A 20,441-nucleotide genomic window follows, 5' to 3' on the forward strand; every position below is an offset into this window, starting at 1 on the left:
CGGCACTTTTAATATTGATCGTATTTTCGTTTTAGGTCAAAATGCTTTTGAATGGGAGTGCATGGGGCACGTCTATGATAGCATCAAAATCGCTATTTTAAAAACACTAAGGAGGCTCGACACAACATAAAACTGTGCTCGAAGTATCACCAGGGGCTCTACACATGAACTCCAGCATTGACTACATTGTTTGTGTACACGAAGGTTGCTAAAAAGGTTTTGTACGACTCACCTTATCAGTTAGTGTTTCCGGTCAAAAGTAGTCGATCTCCATATGAAGCTATTTTAAAAGTTCATTATTTCGATTATTGAGGGTGAACCAACTCCAGGGTAAGGCTAAGGAATGAGATGCACTTCCCTTTAAAAACACATTTGAATAGATTACCATGAAATAGTTTCAAGTTACCTGTCGCCTGCACGACCTACACATCCCAGCAGAATCGCTTCAGAGAAAGGATTTGTTATTAAAGCATCTACGTTCAGAAACCACTGTTTATTTGAACAGAAACAAAGAGTGCTACCTTAATAATCACTAAAAAGCTGTCACTCGTCTTAGTTCATCGCAATCTCACAAAGTTATGTTATAATCAATGAAGCCGACTGCACAATGAATCTCTTATTTATAATGTCTAAAAAATGTTGTTATAATGAGAGGATTTGCGAACGTGCACAACTCTGCACTGAACAGAAATGTTGGCGTTTTGAGTGGAGAGTGTATTCTAACTGAAACACTTTTGATTGGACATTGTCAGCAAGTATGTGCAAAAACACGGTGTAAGTAGAAACCTTTGACGCTCTCCAAAGTGTGTCAGAAATGTAACGTCCCTTAACCTAATCGCGAGCTTCAGCTGCAAGGCTTCTACAGCAATTGTAAACACACAGTTAATAATATTATTGGTTTTACCGTATCATTTCGAGCCGAAGTCAGATTGTGAAAATGTGGATGATCAAGCATGACTTTAGCAGAACGTTTCACATTAGTAAGTAGTCTTCTTTGTAAATAGCCGGCGTTGTACCTTTCCAGGTTCATGAGAATAAGCTACATTTTATTGTTGTACTGTTTAGGAACAGCGTTTCTTTGCACATTCATTTGGGCAGGCATTATGCTAATATTTCACATTTGTGACATGGACGTTTTGAGGAAGTAATATCTGGACCTCGATCGAGGCGTTTTCGGCAAGTCTGGATCATGTTTCTCTGTTAAAGCCTTGGACACACCAAGCCCAGACCAAACTGCCGCCAACGTGAACCCGACGAGAGCCGACGTGTGGAACACACCGCAAAAACTAGCCTGACTGTCGGCTTGGTGTGTCTCGGCCTTTAGATAGAATAAATCGCTTTGTGTGAGACTATGAGCTTTGTAACTTTGCAGTTTGTAACACATACATTACACACTAAAGAAAAGGAAACATTAAAAAGCAACTATAAAAACATTAGAAACACTATCGCAACTTCCATTTCATGCTGACTTTAAGACTTGACCACACTGCCTTAAAGCATAATAAAGTCTAGATCATACGTTTTTTGAACTTTTAGTGTTACGCTCTATTTTGTGTCATGGTAGTGGTTTTGATTGAATACATTTGCTTATCTGCTACCTGCTCCATTTGAAAGGTTTAAAATGCAAAAATATGTATTTTGGTTATCAGCCACAACAAGCTCTTGATTATCAGTTATTGTTATTGGCTCAGTAATTCCCAAGCCAGGAAATCACCGGTCATTTTCAGGGGTTACTCCACCAGATATGCAATCAATAGAGTTTAAATATCTTTCCAAATATGTACTAAATTGTAATTTAGTTTCTAGACAGTGAATTAGTGACAGTGAGTTACTTACCAACCATAACAGTATAAAGGTGTGTAAAAACAGCATGAGATCATTAAAAAACACAACTGACATTTCCTTACGTCTTTACCTGATATTTGTTTCAGACATGCGATCATGATGACGAGGATGTTGAGATCGCCGTGGACAATGCTGCTTTTATGGATGAGTTCTTCGGCCAGGCACGTTCTTCTGTATATTTTACAGTCCTGTTTGTGTAAATACTTCTAATGTGCTTTGCAGGAATGTGTGTCATTGTGGTTTGTGCGTTTTAGGTGACCTTGGTTCTTTGTTTCAGATTGAAGACATCAGGAACAGCATTGACAAGATTGATGAGAATGTGACCGAAGTGAAGAAACTTTTCTCAGTTATTCTTTCTGCTCCAACATCAGACCAGAGTAAGACACATTCACATGTTCACTCATTATGACCCAGTTCAACACTGTTTTCCACTGACTGGTAACCGCTGAGTAACAGGTGACATCATGCTGCGTCCCAATTCGCATACTTTCCGTCCTAAATAGCATTCGAAATTAGAATTAGTGTGTCCCAAATCGTAGTGTTGAAATGAGTTTTCCAAAGATACCCGGATGATCTACTTTTTCCGGCTAGAATCTGAAGTGCAGATCTGTGGATCTAACGGCTAATATTACCCACAACCCATTGCGCTTTGGACGAGGATTCGATTAGAACTACTAACACAAATAAAAAACGTTAAAAAACTTTAAAAAACTACAAACATGGCGGATGTGCGAGTCCGACGGTTAAGTAGAGAGGTGTAGATAAAGGGGTTTGAGTGATTAATAATCAGTATCTAACCTGACGAAAAGATATTTATTCAATGTTATCCACATGTTATCCGAAGACAGTGAACTTTTTTAAAGATACTTTTGGTCATTATGCGTCATATAAATGCGTCATTATGCAAATTGAAAACACAAGGAGAGTCTCCGCATGAAAGACCCACGACTGGCAGATCAACATGTTACTGTATTTCTCTCGGAAATGCAGGGAAATTAAATTCAATTGAATGTGGAGGATTTTATCTGTGACAAGATGATTGACAGGTCAGTTTAAACGGTGACAGGATGCACATAACTAAGCGACAGAGAGTCCGTTAAAGGCACAATCATGGCAAAGTAGTATGTCCCAAAGCTTGCCTACTATTATGCTACACACTCAAAAGTATTTACTTTTTCTTCACAAAAACAGTACACAAGAGGGCATTGTATAAGTAGGCAAATTAGGACACAGCAATATACTCTGCAGTAGCAATAGGGTGCACACATACATACATATCCCATCAATTACAAGAAATAAAATACAGATACATAAATCCCAGAGGAATTAAGAGCATGAACAATCCTACAATAAGTGCTGTTCAAAAAACGCTTGGATCTAGTTTTTATTGTCTGTCTGAAGGTCGAGGGGTTAAGAGGTGTCTGGCCCGATGAGTCGGATCTCTGAGAATTGTTAGTCATTTTCTCTGCAAACGTATAAAGGTCATCAATAGTGGGAAGATCTTAACCTATAATTTTTTGAGGCAGACCGCACTATATTACAGATCTGACTTCTCTGCTGAACAGTGGAGCTGCCAAACCGCTCCGTAATTGAGGAAGTTAGTACACTTTCAGTCACAGCTCTGTAAAAATGTAACACACCAACTTTAGATACTCCAAACTTTTTAAGCTGTCTTAAGAACGATGACATTTCTTAATAAGGTTTATTTAATATATTAAAATGATTTGTAAATTTGTAAATATTGCTTAATGTTCATTTTTTATGTAGTACTAATACATTTCAAGTTGTATATTACATTATCTTAGATAATTAGTTGTATTATGTATTAAAATGAATGAACAATGAACAATACAATATTTATAAATTAATGTTGAGAAATAAATTAGTCTAATTTAATGGGGTTTTGAAGAAACATTTGAGAGAAAATTGATACACTGCTATTCAAATGTTTACAGTCAGTGAGGCTCCTTTTGATGAATATTAATGAATATTAAGGAGCAGATTTACTAAAAAAGGCAAATTATCGTGAGAGCGCAATCCCATAAAAGCACAGATGGGAGTGGAAAGTTCTGAATTGATCAAAAGTGACAGTAAGACATTTATAATGTTACAAAAGATTTCTATTTAAAAGAAATGCTGTTCTTTTGAACTTTCTATTCATCAAATAATCCTGAAAAAATGTATCACCGTTTCCCCAAAATATGAATCAGCACAACTGTTTTCAACATTGATGATAATAAATGTTTCTTGAGCATCAAATCATCATATTAGAATGGTTTCTGAAGGATCATGTGACACTGAAGACTGGAGTAATGATGCTGAAATTTCAGCTTCGCATCACAGGAATAAATTACATTTTACAATGTATTTAAATATAAAACCTTTATTTTAAATAGTATTTACACATTTACAATATTACAGTTTTACTGTATTGTTGATCAAATAAATGCAGTCTTGATGAGCATAAGAGACTTCTATAAAAAACATTAAATTCTTTCAATTCTCTTTCTGAGCCGGATATGAAACATAACTCCATTAAGTCTCCTAAGCTGTGAAAGAGGAACCTCTGAGCAATAAAATATTCCTATGGGAGTGTTTAACAATGACAGAACATACACAAACCAGTGCTGTTTTAATCTCCTTTCATCTCTCCATTCTTATACCTTAACTTCAGTTTTTTTTCTCTGTGAACAGAGACACAGGATGATTTGGAGGCGCTTACTAATGACATCAAGAAAATGGCCAACAATGCTCGAAACAAACTCAAGAGTAAGTGTCCTTACATGTGTGCTGGCCTGCTTGGTGCTTTTCCCATTAGGGCGAAGAATTAGGACACACATAAAAAGGTTTGGCTTTTAAACACACCTGACCCAGAATGATGTGAGCCATTTATCCACCTTTAATGCAAAGTTTACCCTTATTTCAGTATCATTGAAATACTAATATAGTTTTATTTGGATTCGCTTTTATTTTAGAATTTTCCATTTCATTTTATTTACTTGACGTCTATTTAATTTAAAGTACTGAACATGTTTTTTTATGGTTTTAGTTTTGGTTGTAGTTAACTATAGTAACCCTGCGCTGTGTGAATGTGTCCGTACAGCCATTGAAAGGAATCTCGAGGCAGAAGAAGCAGAAAGAGTATCAGCCGACATGAGAATACGCAAATCACAGGTGAGTCAACATCCCGCTCGCATAACACACACAAATACACACGCTCTATTAACTCCGCTCTCATGTTGCCCCGCCAGCACGCTGTTCTTTCCAGGAAGTTTGTTGATGTGATGACCAAATACAATGAAGCTCAGGTGGACTTCAGAGAGAAAAGCAAAGGTCGCATTCAGAGACAATTAGAGATCAGTAAGTGTCGCCCGCACTCTCACTCCTGACTAAACACCAGTGCATGAGACTTTATTGAACATCACCTCACCCTCACAGTGGGTGACGTTTCTCTCTCAGGCTTGCGGTTGAAGCGTGTCAAACTGACACTGTGCTATTCCTCTTTTCTGTCTTTGACTTGCTTTTGTTCTGCTTCTGGCTCTAGCTGGTAAAGCCACTACTGATGAGGAGCTGGAGGAGATGCTGGAGGGAGGAAACGCAGCCGTTTTCACCGCAGGGGTAATGCGTGCCTTCATGTGTGCGTGTGTGTGTGTGTGTGTGTGGGGCCTAGCTGGAGTCAAGACCAACATACACCATACACCATCCATATTCTAAAGCAGTGGTTCTCAATTATGGGACTGGGGAAAATACCCACTAGGGGAACTCAAGATGACTTCAAATTATTTAAAGTCCCCCCTGCTGTCAATCATTTCATCCCTTAAAACTCATCTTTGATATTCAAAATGGCATATTTATGTGTTTTTTTCCTGTGAAAATAATTTCTTCATGTCTTAAAATAGTCTTATTGTAACTCTACACCTTTGCTTAATTTAGTACACGCAGGACCATGAATATGTAAATGATCCCCGCCTCCACTCACTCACGCCAGCTCGGACTACCTGATCCACTCGCTCAACTTTACTGTAGGAAACTGTGCACAATGACAAGTGGAAATATTGGTGTAATTCAGCCATGTATGTTTGAACCAGAAACTGATTCAGAAGAAGAAGAGGATGAGCGAATTATACAGTCAGGCCCGGTTCTACGGGGGTGCTTTCTTTTCTTAAATGAGAAGTCCTCTCATTAACAAAGTGTAGACACTATTACATAAGAGATTCATTGTGCAGTGTGGACAATTTTAGTGATTATAACGCAACTTTGTGAGATTGCGAACTGAGATGAGTGACAGATGAGTGATTTAGTGATTATAAAGGGAGCTGTCTTTGCGTGCTTTCTAGGCTATATATAACCCATTCATAATTTGAATAAAAGTTGAAGAGAAACCAGGATTCCCACAAAGCCTTGGAAAACATGGATATATGAGGCAGCTTGGATTTAAAAGTGTGATTTCTAGACCTGGATGTAAATTAATTATATCTTTTTTGTAATGAATACATCAATTTTATAATGAATATATATATATATAATATAATATTATATATATATATATATATATATATATATATATATAAATAAATATAAATTGTATTATTTAATTATATAATTGTATTATTTTTATATATATATATATATATATATATATATATATATATATATATATATATATATATATATATATATATATATATAAAATCCCCAAAAAAAATCTATTTATATTTTTATATATATATATTTTTCAGGATTTTATATATATATAATACAATTATATAATTACATAATACAATTTTATATATATATATATTATATAGAAATAAATAATACAATTTAAATAATAATAATTATATATATATATATATATATATATATATATATATATATATATATATATATATATATATATATGAAGAGTTCAGATGCAAAAGCCTCTAAGTACCTTTTGAAATTTTCTTCTCGAATGATAATTTTTATCAAGCTCGTATATTTAAGTTCAATAATTTCACTTAAATGACAATTAATAGGTAATCTTCACTGCCATTTAAGTGAAATTACTGAACTTAAATATACGAGCTTGATAAAAAGTATCATTCTAGAAGAAAATTTCAAATGGCACTTAGAGGCTTTTGCATCTGAACTCTTCATATATATATATATTCAGGGTGCGATTTGCTGGGGGGGATGCGTGGGATTTCCCCCTTTCTGGTCAATGTATCCCTGCCTCTGCTTAATTATTTTTATCCCCGGTGGGGAAAAAATGTATTCCCCCCTCAAAGTGATCAGTGCTACTACACTAGTGGCGAGACGGATCACAAAACTTATCACGGATCCGTGGTTTGATTAAAGTCAATTTTATTTTAAAATGCGCTATTTATAGCTGCCGCAGCCTCTCTGTACCACTCTGCAGACTTGCTCAATGCTATCTGATTGGTTACACCTCACGAGTAATAGCCTATCAACACTTGCGAGACGGTTGTGGGCAGTGTGTCGTGTTTCGAAAGGAAGGCATCTTATTCAGCATATTACTGAAGCGGGAATAAACATCACAATCTGATTATCTGTTTCTATGATGACAAGCAGAGTTAGTGTCCCAGTCATGAGTCACACCACTGAGAATGGCCGAAGTTACACACGGTGTTTCACTCAATTGAGGCTAAAGCAAAGGTTTTTTGATTACTCACTGACTCTTGAGCGTCTGGCGCGAGTGATTTAAATTTCAACGTAAACTGGACTCCTGCGGCGCGAGGATTTTAGCGCGGCGCGGGCACGTCCAATTCGCGCGAATGAGGCGAATTGACTAACACAGATGCATCTGTCTTTTCTATCATTTCACTGTAGCTCAGCATCGCGATGTAAAGTTAACGTTATTACTTTAACAGCAGCAGTAAAACGGTTTCTACCGTGATGGTTTAACTTTGCAATCAATCCGTGGTTCAGCAGAGGCTGATATAAAAGTAGCCAGGGGCGGCGCTAGCCGATTTTGCCGGGATTTCAGCCTTCAGAATGTTTTGAGTGTAGCTCCGAATGCATTTTGAGAAGTTGACAGACAAATATGAAACCGGACAATAGCCTATGTAAACCATGTAAATCATAAGTTGCCTTATTTTCATTGTGCTTTGGCTTTGCTGCTGTCTCTGACTGGTGATTGTTGGAATCTGTCTCACACAGAGACGCACCACGTGAGTGATTTCAGCCTAGAATATCTCCAGGATTTGCACGCAACAGCGAACAATCTCACAGCAATTAATTATTTTTTTTATAAAGTCAGCAGCGCCGCACACTCCTCTGTCAGATGAGATGTTGTCACGGTATATGTCAGAATATAAAACTCAGAAAAACAAACTTTCCTGTCGTGTCAGCTGTGTGCTCGAGGCGCGCACTTTTCAATATCACGCATAATGCAATCATAGCCTAAATGATCGTTCATGACATTCTTTTAACTATAAGCAACTTAATTTGTCTAGATCTGTAATATTATTTTCTTTGTATAATGAGTTTGTCTTTGTTTTAAATTATATTGTATTTTTATTGTGAGTGCGTGTGAACTGCTGTGCAGTCGTGTGATTTAGTCAGCTTAACATTATTACAATGTATTCCTATTTAACACAAATGTTCTTTGCTAATTACAGAAACTATAAGCAAAATTCATAAGTATAAATATATATTTATATTAGGCCTATATATAAGTTATATTTGTATATTGTCCTGGAATGTGTTTGAATATTTCACCTGTCAACTGCTTGACAAATAATTTATGCTACTGCCCACTGACATTCTTTTAAAGCTATTGTTATCCATTTTTTTGGTCTTCAAACACCTTAAAATGCACATATGTAGGTCCGAGAAACCCAAATTTTCTGTCTGTGAGGTAATGTGGGCTGGTGTAAACCAGTCTGCCCCCCGCATAGACCTAAAATATACATTATTCTCTGCATCAAATCATGTTATCTAATTACCCTCCCCCAGCCCCTGATGTTTTGTCCTCAAACCCTGATGTCTTTAAAACCTAGAAACGCCCCTGGAAGTAGCCTAGCCTATTAAACTAAGCGCTGTAATGTGAACCGTCAGTGCGATAGAACAATAAAATGAATATGAATAAAAATGTTTCAAAACATCCCCCCCTCTGTTTTTTTCACAAATCGCACCCTGTATATATATATATATATATAAAATCCTGGGGGAAAAAAACTGGAATCCTGAAATTTGATTTTTAATAATATTTAAAATTTTAAATGAAAAAAATATTATTAAAATGAATACATAATTTAATTATAATTATTTTCAAAATCTTGACGTTATCGGATTGGTGGCAAAAAAATATATTTTGTTCATATTGACCACCTCTAATACAACATCAAAATAACTTTATTAAAATATGTTGACTCTGGCCGGCCTAATCAGCACATCTAGCAATATTTTGTCACAAATGTAACATTTGAGTGATTCATTATTTCCTGTGATTATGGTTGCTGTGTAAATACACCCTTATCTCATAGCATCAATGCAGAAGTAGCCCACCCACGTACTTTATAATACAAATGTAATGCAAACGCAATACTTTTCATATAAAGTAACAATGGTTACTTTTTATTAGAAAGAACAGTGTAACATGTTGCTTTTAAAGCAGTGTTCTCTTAACACTGTTACATCTGAGGTACATGTTGTAACCGTTTAACTGATGGCGAACACCACTAGTCTAGTGATAATTTGAGACCCTTGTCTTAGACCATAACCTGACCATAATATTTTGAGACCAAGACCAAGTAATCCCCAAATCTTTTGATACTACATCCTGATAAAACTGCTGTTTGTGTTGTAGATCGTGGATTCAGGGATCTCTAAACAAGCGCTGAGTGAGATTGAAGCGCGTCACAAAGACATTGTGCGTCTGGAGAGCAGCATCAAGGAACTGCATGACATGTTTGTGGACATCGCCATGCTGGTGGAGAGCCAGGTACACACACACTTTCATCACACGCATCTGTCCAATATTTTCTCCATCCTTTCACACTGTCATTGTTTTCTAACTTTCCCCTCATTGTCATGTATTTCCTTCTCTTTCTCTGCTTCTCTATGTCTGGTCTGTAGCATCCTTTCCTCTCTTCCTCTTTGTTCAAACTCGTTCTGTTGGTTTGGTCTCTTGGTTGCTAAGCCATTTGCAACAGGTCGGAGTGACTTCCCATCAGCCCCTTCTTTCACATGTGAGTGTTCTTAACTCCTCTTTGTTCATACCTTTTTATTTCCCTTACTGCCTGTTTTCCTCTCATTCATTTTTGCTTTATTTAATTTGGTCACAAACTTTATTCACCCATTACACCTTCAAGATTTGTTTAGAAGAAATTAATGTCAATAGCTGTTTTCCAAAACCCTGCGAGCTGCTTATCTAGACAACATTTTAAGCATCATAAGCCCTGTTTACACCTGGTAATAAAATTTGTTTTGGTCAATCGGATCACAAGTAGACAAAGGGAGACATATTCACATTTACACATTTACTCTGACCGTCGCAAGACCAGCCGAACGCTGGGAGTGTGTGTTAGAAATCAGGAATGGTGAGAGAACATTGTGCTTGGTATGTTTTTCATCTTCAAACCAAACTTGGGTCTTCAGCCGACAGTTTAAATCTCGTCTGTCTAGAGCACTTCCCATAATGTTTGCGCATTAGGTCAGTAGGCGGAGAGCAGAGGGTCTTTTGTGGCTGTTTGGACTCATTCGACCACATGAGCGTTTACACTATGAAAGCAATCCGGTCTAATGTGTTTTTGACTACCTCTGGAAGTGGTTGAAAGTGAAAGTTTACTCCTGTATTTAGCGCCGTCCACTTGTGATCCGATCGACCAGAATGCATCTTAATACCAGGTGTATACAGGGCCATAGAAACACTAAAGGAGAACAGTTGGCAGCAAATCTAAACTTCATAATTATATAAGATACCTCCATTCAGTCAACATGTAATGCAGGATTGCATTTGTCATTTAAGAAAGAAATGGGGGCAGAATCAAGTAAAATGCTAAATATCCAATTATTTATAGCATATTTAAGTATATTACTTGTAAATCTCTGTATTTTCGGAGACCTCCGACTTGTACCACCTGACTGCTGCAGATTCATTTTGGCTTTGATAGCATTGCCATATAAACGTATAATTCCTAGGAGTCCAAGGACGCGAACAGACTCGAGCACGAAAAACATTTCTTATTATGACCAATGTTGAAAACTGTTATTGCTGCAGTGACACATTTTTTTCTGGATTTTTCTACGAAATAGAAAGCTCAAAAGAACAGCATTTATTTGAAATGGAAATCTTTTGCTACATTATAAACGTCTTTACTGTCATTTTGGATCAATTTAATGCATCCTTACTCAATAAGAGTATTAACTTCTTTAAAAAAAAACTTTGAACGGTAGAATATAATTCGCGCATGAGTGATAATTTGCCGAGGTGTGTTTCAAATCAATTACTTACTAGATCCGTAGAAGGCAGCTCTATGTAGACCTTTGCAGTTCACAAGGTTTTGGAGCCTATACTATATATATTTATAATATACTATTTTGACCAATCCACCATTATTTTGCTTAACTGCTTGCTATGGAGGATAACTGAAAGGTAAGATTGTGGTATTTCTCTAATTAATCCATTTTATTCAAGTCCCTGTTCTATAGGGGAGACCGGGGCTAGTTGTCACACTTTTTACTCCAGTAAATCAGGGTGGGCTTGTTTTTGAAAACCAATTTCTATAGAGCCAAAGTCTTGACCAAAAAATACATATTGAACATTTCTACATTATTGTACAGTAAATAAGTTACAGTTCATTAAACACATTGACGGTTTAAGTCTAGGATCGGAAATAACTTCCCTGTGTGTCAACTAGCCCCGATCTTCACATCTATGTGTGAAAGACACCCTGTATATGTGTTTTCATTGTTTTTCCCCCCTTATGTTTCAGGGCAACATGGTTGATAACATTGAAGTGAATGTGGGTAAAGCAGTCGATCACGTTGAAGCTGCAAAGGCTGAAACTAAGAAAGCAGTCAAGTATCAGAGTAAATCCAGGAAGGTACGGACCTCACCTGCCGCTCAAGCTGACCTTACAATAACAGTCGCTGGTTTCTGCTGTTTCTTTTCTCTTCCTTTTTTGCCCCCCACCTCTCTCTCTCTCTCTCTCTCTCTCTCTCTCCCCCCTCTCTATTTCCTCTTCTTTTTCTCTTTCCTTCTCTCTTCTTCACCCGAAATCCATTGTAGGGTGGTATGATTGACAGGATTGAGAACAACATGGACCAGTCAGTTGGCTTTGTGGAGCGGGCGGTTGCTGACACTAAAAAAGCTGCTAAATATCAGCAGGAGGCTCGGCGTGTGAGTTCATGATGATTATCAGCCCGTCCCGTCCCTCTGTTCCACCCTTCCCTAAAGACTCTCCGTACTGTGTCCAAACCCTATGACGTCACACATAGAGTCACGCGCACACAAACAAACTCAGTGATTAATACTAATCCTGATATGCCCTGAAACTTCCTATTACAGGATTTCAGCGTATTTCAGGAAATGAAATGAACATTAAGCTACGTCGTCAGTTTACATTTCATATTAATGGCTAGTTGGCAACGAAATATTTGACATATTACAAACAAATACATATAGTTGAGAAAGAACTGTGTTGAAACGTGAGGACAAACGGCATCTTGTGGCGCGAGCGAGAGCTTACCGTGCCTCCATGTGTTAGCATGGCAATTTTGGCCTTTTTTGCCACTTTTATTGATACAGATAGTATAGAAAATACAGGAAATGATGTGGGGAAGGGAGAACAGGATCAGGAAATTCATTAAGTTCAACATTAAAATTTAAACTGAGACTATTTGCTTAATCCACAGTCCTTACTGTGAATGATTCGTCTGTCCATGTATATACATTTTTTTTAACTTGCTGAAAATACCTCTTAATTGTCAGTTGTACAGGTACAACAAGTTTATTTTTGTGCTCTTCAAGATTTTTACATTTATTTTAAAGGGACACTCCACCCAAAAATGAATATTCCGTCATCGTTTTCTCACCCTCGTGTCGTTTCAAACCTGTATGACTTTTTCTTCTATTAAACAAAAAGGAAGATGTTTTTGTAAGAAGGTTGGGAACCAAACAACATTGGACCCCATTGACTTCCATTGTATAGACAAAAAAACACTTAGGAATTTCTCGAAATATCTTCCTTTATGTTCCACATAAGAAAGTAAGTCATACAGGGTGAGTTATTGATCACAGAATAAAAAAATGTGGGTAAACTGTCCCTTTTAAATGTATAGTAATAGAGAAAACAGCATAGACAAAATCAAAGACAAAAGTACAACAAACGACACAAAAATGTTTTTTACAAAGTAAAAAATTCTTTCTTTCTTTCTTTCTTTCTTTCTTTCTTTCTTTCTTTCTTTCTTTCTTCAAAGCCAGTTTTCTAGACATTGTCTATTCAATGAATGCAAGTTTAGTCCTGAAATGAATGTCAGTGGATCTGTGTCAGTTTATGTCTGAATGAGTCGTTTAATTGTTACGCAAATGTTAAAGTAGATGCTAACAGTTGTGTGCATCTGTTGTTTTTTTTCTTCACAGAAAACAATCATTATAGTGTCTGTGGTTGTGACGATTTTGGCAATTATTGCCTTGATTGTGGGTTTATCTGTAGGTCTGAGATAAAGTCTCTGGTGAGTAAATTTCAGAGGAACGTGTGTAAGGTTTTGGAGCTGGGAATGGTGTTGGTGTTTGTTTATTATGCAGATATGAAGCTCTTCTGACCAGGATTTTAGTTGATCTTCTCTAGTCTTCCTCTGGGATGTCAAGCATGCTTTGTTTGTTTTTTTGGGCATCTGTTGGTTTGGTTGTAGTGTTTATTTCTATGTTCTCTGTGTGTTACGGTTCTGTAGGGCTTTGTTGTTTGTTCTGATAGTGATGGGTTGAAGTTATTCGATGTTTGCTGCTGTTGGATTAATGGACTGTGTTTGTTTCGTCTTTTGTAGAAGATGATCATACTGGGTGTGATTGGTGCTGTTGTGCTCATCATCATCATCATCATCATCCTCACACAGGTTCTGTGATAACCTCTCCATCAGCACATCTCCTCTGTGGCTGCTCACGAACTCTCCTTTATTATAGCTGATCACTTCCTCCTCTCCTTTTCATCCTCTCTTCGAATTATGAAGCAGATGCTCCGCCCCCTCCACCTGTGGCCCCTCCCTTCATCAGCACAAACCAATGGGAAACTACTCTGCTGGAATTTGAGTGATGGTCAAGGAAACAGATTTTTTTTTGTTATTCTTGTAAGGACATGACGGGAAATGTTTAAGGAACTTTTACTACATGCCAGGAATGGCTTTTGAAGGAAGCATATTTTAAATACATGGACAAATCAAATGAGCACCGAATAAGGGATTTTTTAGGAGACTCACAAGGGAAAGGTAACCATTTCATGCCTTAATGTTTTTATTGTTTTAGCCTGTGTTCTTAAGACTTACTCAGACTTCAATGGCTAGATCTACTGGACGAGCTACTAAAATGTTTTTGATCAAAAGGGCCCAGAGACTCAGAGGTGATTTCGGCTTCTGTACAAAGACCCTGTGAAATGAACACAATAAGCTAAGCATTGATGGGTCGTCCAGAATGGAAGCGCACATCTGTTTGTTTTTTAATGTGATGACAAACTTCTGTATGGGAAAACCAGAATTAACCAAATGAATAAATTACATTATATATTTTCTAAGTATGTTGTAAATACATGAGAAATTTATGGAATTTTTTTTTTTTTTTTTGGTCATGTCACTTGCTTACTGATGAATATTTGCTGGTGATAATGTGCAATAATGCATTATTATATGCATAATAATGCATCCCCCAATATTTAGCAGTCAACAAATATGGTTTTGAATAGTTTTAATGGGTTTAAATACAAGTATAGGTTTTCAATACCGTATTTTCCGCACTATAAGGCGCACCGGATTATAAGGCGCACCTTCAATGAATGGCCTATTTTAGAACTGTTTTCATATATAGGGCGCACCGGATTATAAGGCGCATAGAATAGAAGATACTGCAGTCAAACGTTTGACTGGGTTTGCGTTATGCAGTGGTCACCAACCTTTTCAAGCCTAAGATCACATCCAAAGTCCAAATGTAAACCAAGATCTACCGCTTGCAAAAAAATATGAAAAAACAAGTGGCTGAGCTGTAAAACCTTGTTTATACTCGACGCGAAGGTAATAAAAAACTAATATCCGTCTGCTCGGGCAGATTCGGCTCAAAGTCCTGCATCTTCGGATGCGGAGGCGCGCGCGCGGCAAAACGACGTCATTGTGACAGCGCGCGCGCCTCCGCATCCGAAGATGCACGACTTTGAGCCGAATCTGCCCGAGCAGACGGATATTAGTACATCTCATCACACCGGCACCCAGTTTGCGCGTCTAAATCAGTTGTATGGTCTGGTGTTCAGTCTAAAACAAAACAGTTGCGTCAAGTATAAATGCCTCGTCTGTTTGGGGAGGTGCGCGCGCAGTCAGCGGAGGCTCGCGCTCCGGTGCCAGGCGAAAGTATAAACAAAAGGTTTAAGTCAGCGGTTGTTTTACAGACATTAATATAAGGCGCCAGATCCATATATAAGGCGCTCCGGATTATAAGGCGCACTGTCGTTTTTTGAAAAAATTAAAGGCTTTTAAGTGCGCCTTATAGTGCGGAAAATACGGTAGTTAAATTCTTAAACTATTATCACCAATCATAAATATATGGTTACGGACTGCGCTACATTACATAATATCAGCCTCATCACTGTAGGTTTAGAATTTAAGTGCTTCAATTTACTCAGTTATCTATTCAAATTACACACACAAAAAAAAAAAAATTCATTACCCTTAATTTAATTGATGAAAGTTTTTACACAATTTAATTCAGTTCTGTCATGACAGCTCTCGGAGAGATTGTCATGGTAATGTATTTGTTCTCGGTGGAATAGATCTGCTACGCTGTACAGAGACTTGCCACTGCCAATACATTCACAGACATTGCTGTGAGCATGTAAGATATGCTGCTGCTGTTGTACATGTAACATACATGATTTAACCCCTGTAGCAGATCTATACAGGTGGAGCTGGGGAGGTAGAGGGTTTCTGAAGCAACATCAGCTGCACTGTACAGTAGATAATGATGTGATCGATGCCAGGTGAGTTAAGGACCTATCAGCCTGCGCCATCAAGAGTTTCATGCCAGAACTTGGTATTTAATTCTAAATAAATCAGTTTAGTTGGGTCAACATATATTTTTTAGGTCAAATGAATTTACTTTTGTATCTTTAACTTAACTTCATTACATATGTCAAACAAAATGTTCTTATGTTGGTCCAACTTAATTTTGTTATTAATTTACCGTGGTTTCATTAATTTTATTATGTTTAAACAATTAGTTTCAATCATCATTTTACACAATTTGTATAATGAACAAATAAGAAAGATTGTTATCAGTACTGTCATTTGTAAAGATGACTGAGTGCCCACAGCTTAAAGCCCAAAGTATATACTTTGGCCGTCCGCATGACGTCATTTTCGTCATCACGAGGGTCAAGGATGTCCACGCAAGAACAACATAGTAAACTTCAGTTTTAAGTATATTAGGTGGATTTAAAACGATCAAATTGTGACAAAATGTTCAAAAATCATGTCGCTTTAGCTCATTTTAAATAAATAACCTGAACAAGAGGCAAAAATATTTTTTTGAGTGTACAAGTATCACTCAGGTTCAGTGTGCCTCGTAATGCATTCAATTATTTGAACTGAAAACAAATATATTAATAAATCATGACGTGTATCATTCAAAACATATTATATGTTAACATTAAATATGTTTTGGGATTGAATGTTAAGGAGTTGAAGATCAAATATAACAAGTATCATTGCACCACACCACATTCAGAGCACTCTTGTTTCATGTGCCAAGAACAATATTTTTTATGTAAAAAAAATGGATCACTATGATTTTTATCCATTTCGAAGTTAAATTATCATGTAGATTTAACCACAAATTTACCTCAATTAATTTTTTTAGGAGGGGTATTAATAACAAAAAAAAATGCAGTGCAGGCACAAATTGAATTCATCCCTTTCTAAGAGAATACATTAAATAATTAAAATACATTGCGAAAGAATGATATTTTAATAAAAGCTACATAGTGTATACTATATACTTATTTTGTTCAATATAGCTTAAAGATATACTATGTAATTTTATTATTTTTTTATTTAAACGAGTCATCAATCCTCCTTCCAAAGTGTGTTTTTGTCTTACCCTGATTCATGGTGTGGGAGTGGCAGAGGATAGTTGTCACAACGAGTGAGAACGGTTGACATGGAGCTGCTTAATCTTGAATCCTTGGGAATCACCTGGTTTAAATAAATGCAGAACAGAGGAGAGTCTGTTGGCAAAGAAAGAAGGCGACAGAGCTCATAATAAAATAGGAACCAACGTTAGCTTTGCTTTTTTGAGATGGCGAGAACTGAGGGGTTTGAAATGTTGTAAAAACGATGAAGAGATGGTGTTTTTCACATTATGAAATAAATGTTTTTCTCCAAAACATGTTGGCCAAAATTATTGGCACCCCTAAAAAGATTTAATGAGTAAAATATCATTGAAGTATATTCCCATTAATATTTAAAAAAATTAGCACACCAGGGTGACTAGGGACATGCAATTGTATAGTTATGACTTCTTGTTTCACAGTATTTCAGAGTATAAATATGAGGAAACACAAAGGCCAAATTCCCTTAACAATGAGTAAAACCGCAGAATATAGTTCTGATGTGCAGCAAAAGATTCTTGAGCTTCACAAAATAGAAAGTGGCTGTAAGAAATTAGCTAAATCATTGAAAATCCCCATTTTTACCAATCAACTGAAGATGTTACGAATCTGCCTGGAATAGAACGTGTGTCTAAATTCAGATGAAACTTAAAAAAGAGCTTTTGGTGCAAACAGGGATAAGAAGTACCCCATGTCCACGGTTAAATAAACAGCTGGATTTTTAATGTTGTGGGCCTTTTTTTTTTTTGCTGGAGGTCCTGGACATCTTGTTGAGACACTTGGTATCATTGATTTTAGCAAATACCAACAGATAAAAAATCTAAACCTGACAGCATCTCCTAGAAATCTCATAATGGGCCGCGCTTGGATCTTCCATCAGGACAACGATCCAAGACACACATCAAAATCAACACAAGAATGTGTCACTGAGCACAAAATGAAGCTTCTGCGATGACCGTCCCAGTCCCCTGACCTGAACCCTATAGAAAATGAGTGTGGTGAACTGAAGAGAAGAAGCGCCAACATGGATCTGGGAATCTGAAGGATCTGGAGAGATTCTGTATGGAGGAATGGTCTCTGATCTCTTGTCAGGTGTTCTCCAAACTCATCAGGCATTATAGGAGAAGACTCAGAGCTGTTATCTTGACAAAAGGAGGATTGCAAAAAGTATTTAATAAAAGGGGGGAAATAATTATGGCCAACGTGTTTTGGAGAAAAACATAAATTTCATAATGTGATCTACCCCCCACTTTCACTTCTTTTACTTCAATGAAAGGTTCGATTTTTGAGAATTTTCTGAATGAAAGATCAAAAGGATGAACAATGCAGATTTATTTTTACAGCCATCTTTGATCATATTTACCAGGGGTGCCAATAATTCTGGCCACAACTGTATTTTCAGGGAAGTACCAGGACTATTAATGGGTATTGCTAACATCTTCAGCTAGTCAGCTTGAGATCCTTACCGTCTAAGCTGGTTATATCTCTTAAGCCTGGTGAATGATTTATGAGCATAAGGATAACTATATTCATCCGCACATTCACGCAGAGCTGAAGCACATCCAAAACAATGTTCTTCCGCAAAATTCATGCATTTAGAGGGACAAAAGTTACATAGTTTAGGTTAGTATAGTGATGAATGAGCACATATTGCTGTACTGGATGACATTATCAGTACGGTGTCATTTTATGAGAAGGCTCGTGTTGACAATAATCATTCAAGTTTGGCCTTAAACACGGGGAAGTTAAAAGCCTCAGTAGCATTGCCTGTTCAGGCTGAACTGTCACAGTGAGGTGATTTTAGCAGGTTTGTGAGCTGTATGTACAGTATATTCTTTATGCAAAAAGCAGAATCATGTAGGAAGAACAGAAGAACTTCTTCTTTGGTTTGTATTATGAGCCAATGACACACGATGTGTATTAAATCTAAACTCTTGACCATGTGCACTACAGCTGATGGTAAGTGAGTGATCTCTCTTTCTTAAACACACATGCACACACAGGCCCTAAACCTATAAGTTTTTCCTTTGTTTTATTCCTCTTTCTCCCTTTTGTCAATTTAAAAGTATTGTGCCTGATTTTCCATAAGCAACTTTTCAATGTGAACTGCTGTGAGAACTGTTAGATTTGGTGCCAAAAATGTATTTCTTTCCCTGTTTCTAACTTTCTCCTGTTCTCTTATTTGTTTTTGCTGTCTCATAAATATCAATCTTTCTCTTTGTAGAAGAAAATGATGATCATGCTTTGCTGTGCGATTCTGGGGATTGTTGTGTTTTCTTACCTTTACAGCTTCTTTTCTTAATGGTAAGCATTCAAATTAAATATATAGTATCCACATTAGGGAAACTAAGGTGCGGACTCAACAGCCTAATTAATTACACAAATGTGTGTTTATTTTATTTTTTTAATAATGTCTAAACTAAAATTTCATGGAATGATACTGCAGTATCATATTATTATCTAGAGTGAACAAATGAACACAACAGTACCACTGACAACATAAGTTTGATAAGTTTATTCAGGATAATTTGGGACATTTTGCCCAGTCACCTCAATTGCAAAATTCACCAATTTACTTTAATTTATTAAAGGTGCAGTAAAAGATTTCTGAGAAACACGGTTGAAAGTGGATCAACCAAGCACCACTACACACTTATAGCCACTCTTTATGGGGAAAATGAACCTTTAGGGGTTCATTCATTTGTTTGTTCTGTTGATTTCAAACAGCATTTCTCAGAAACCTTTAACCCAATAAATATAGTTATTAAATGGTCAAATTGCTCCATCTGTGTGCTCATCTCAAATTGTCACTCTTGCTATCTTTCAGGCTGAAATGACCCCGAGACTATCGTCAGCCAACTCCCCTTATATCTCCTGCTTTTCTTCTCAGTTTGATCCATGATTCCAAGAGATGCATCATTTGCTGTGTAGTGCACTTCAACCAGACAAGCAAATCCTCACACTGACAGACCAACATGAGTGACTGAAGACCAGCGCCCCCTGCCGCACAATAACACAATAGCCTACTCCTGTGCTGTTTGCTTCTCAAACAAGGACAATTATTACAGAAAGGAGCCGAGATATCTATATTTTTTTCTATTTCTTTGTGTGTGTTATTTTTCTGGTTATTTTTTCTCATAGTCTTATAGTCTAATAGGAATGAAAACTATTATTGTTTGGTTGGTTGTATGTTTTTGTGTTGCTGTAGTAAAATACACGTCTTTTGAATACTTGTCTTTCATGTGTTATGTAAGTATCTATTAAAACGAGATCTTAAGAAATCGT

General features: G+C 36.8%; 1 protein-coding gene across 2 annotated transcripts in view; it reads left to right on the top strand.

Moving 5' to 3' along the window:
* stx3b (syntaxin 3b) overlaps nucleotides 1-14,579 on the top strand; it is a 28,778-nt gene extending 14,199 nt beyond the window's left edge. The window contains exons 2-11 of one of the 2 annotated variants that reach the window (XM_082177768.1): nucleotides 1,932-2,006; nucleotides 2,123-2,222; nucleotides 4,540-4,614; nucleotides 4,949-5,019; nucleotides 5,097-5,205; nucleotides 5,390-5,463; nucleotides 9,659-9,793; nucleotides 11,787-11,897; nucleotides 13,436-13,527; nucleotides 13,840-13,978. In XM_082177768.1, coding sequence (XP_082033894.1) covers nucleotides 1,932-2,006; nucleotides 2,123-2,222; nucleotides 4,540-4,614; nucleotides 4,949-5,019; nucleotides 5,097-5,205; nucleotides 5,390-5,463; nucleotides 9,659-9,793; nucleotides 11,787-11,897; nucleotides 13,436-13,519 — 834 coding nt within the window. In that variant the 3' untranslated portion in view covers nucleotides 13,520-13,527; nucleotides 13,840-13,978. Of the gene's footprint in view, nucleotides 1-1,931; nucleotides 2,007-2,122; nucleotides 2,223-4,539; nucleotides 4,615-4,948; nucleotides 5,020-5,096; nucleotides 5,206-5,389; nucleotides 5,464-9,658; nucleotides 9,794-11,786; nucleotides 11,898-13,435; nucleotides 13,528-13,839 lie in introns of both variants that reach the window. The other variant, XM_082177769.1, reaches the window with a different exon arrangement.
* The last annotated feature ends 5,862 nt before the right edge of the window (nucleotides 14,580-20,441 follow it).

Source organism: Leuciscus leuciscus (assembly GCF_965113295.1).
Source record: "Leuciscus leuciscus genome assembly, chromosome: 8".
NCBI lineage: Eukaryota > Metazoa > Chordata > Actinopteri > Cypriniformes > Leuciscidae > Leuciscus > Leuciscus leuciscus.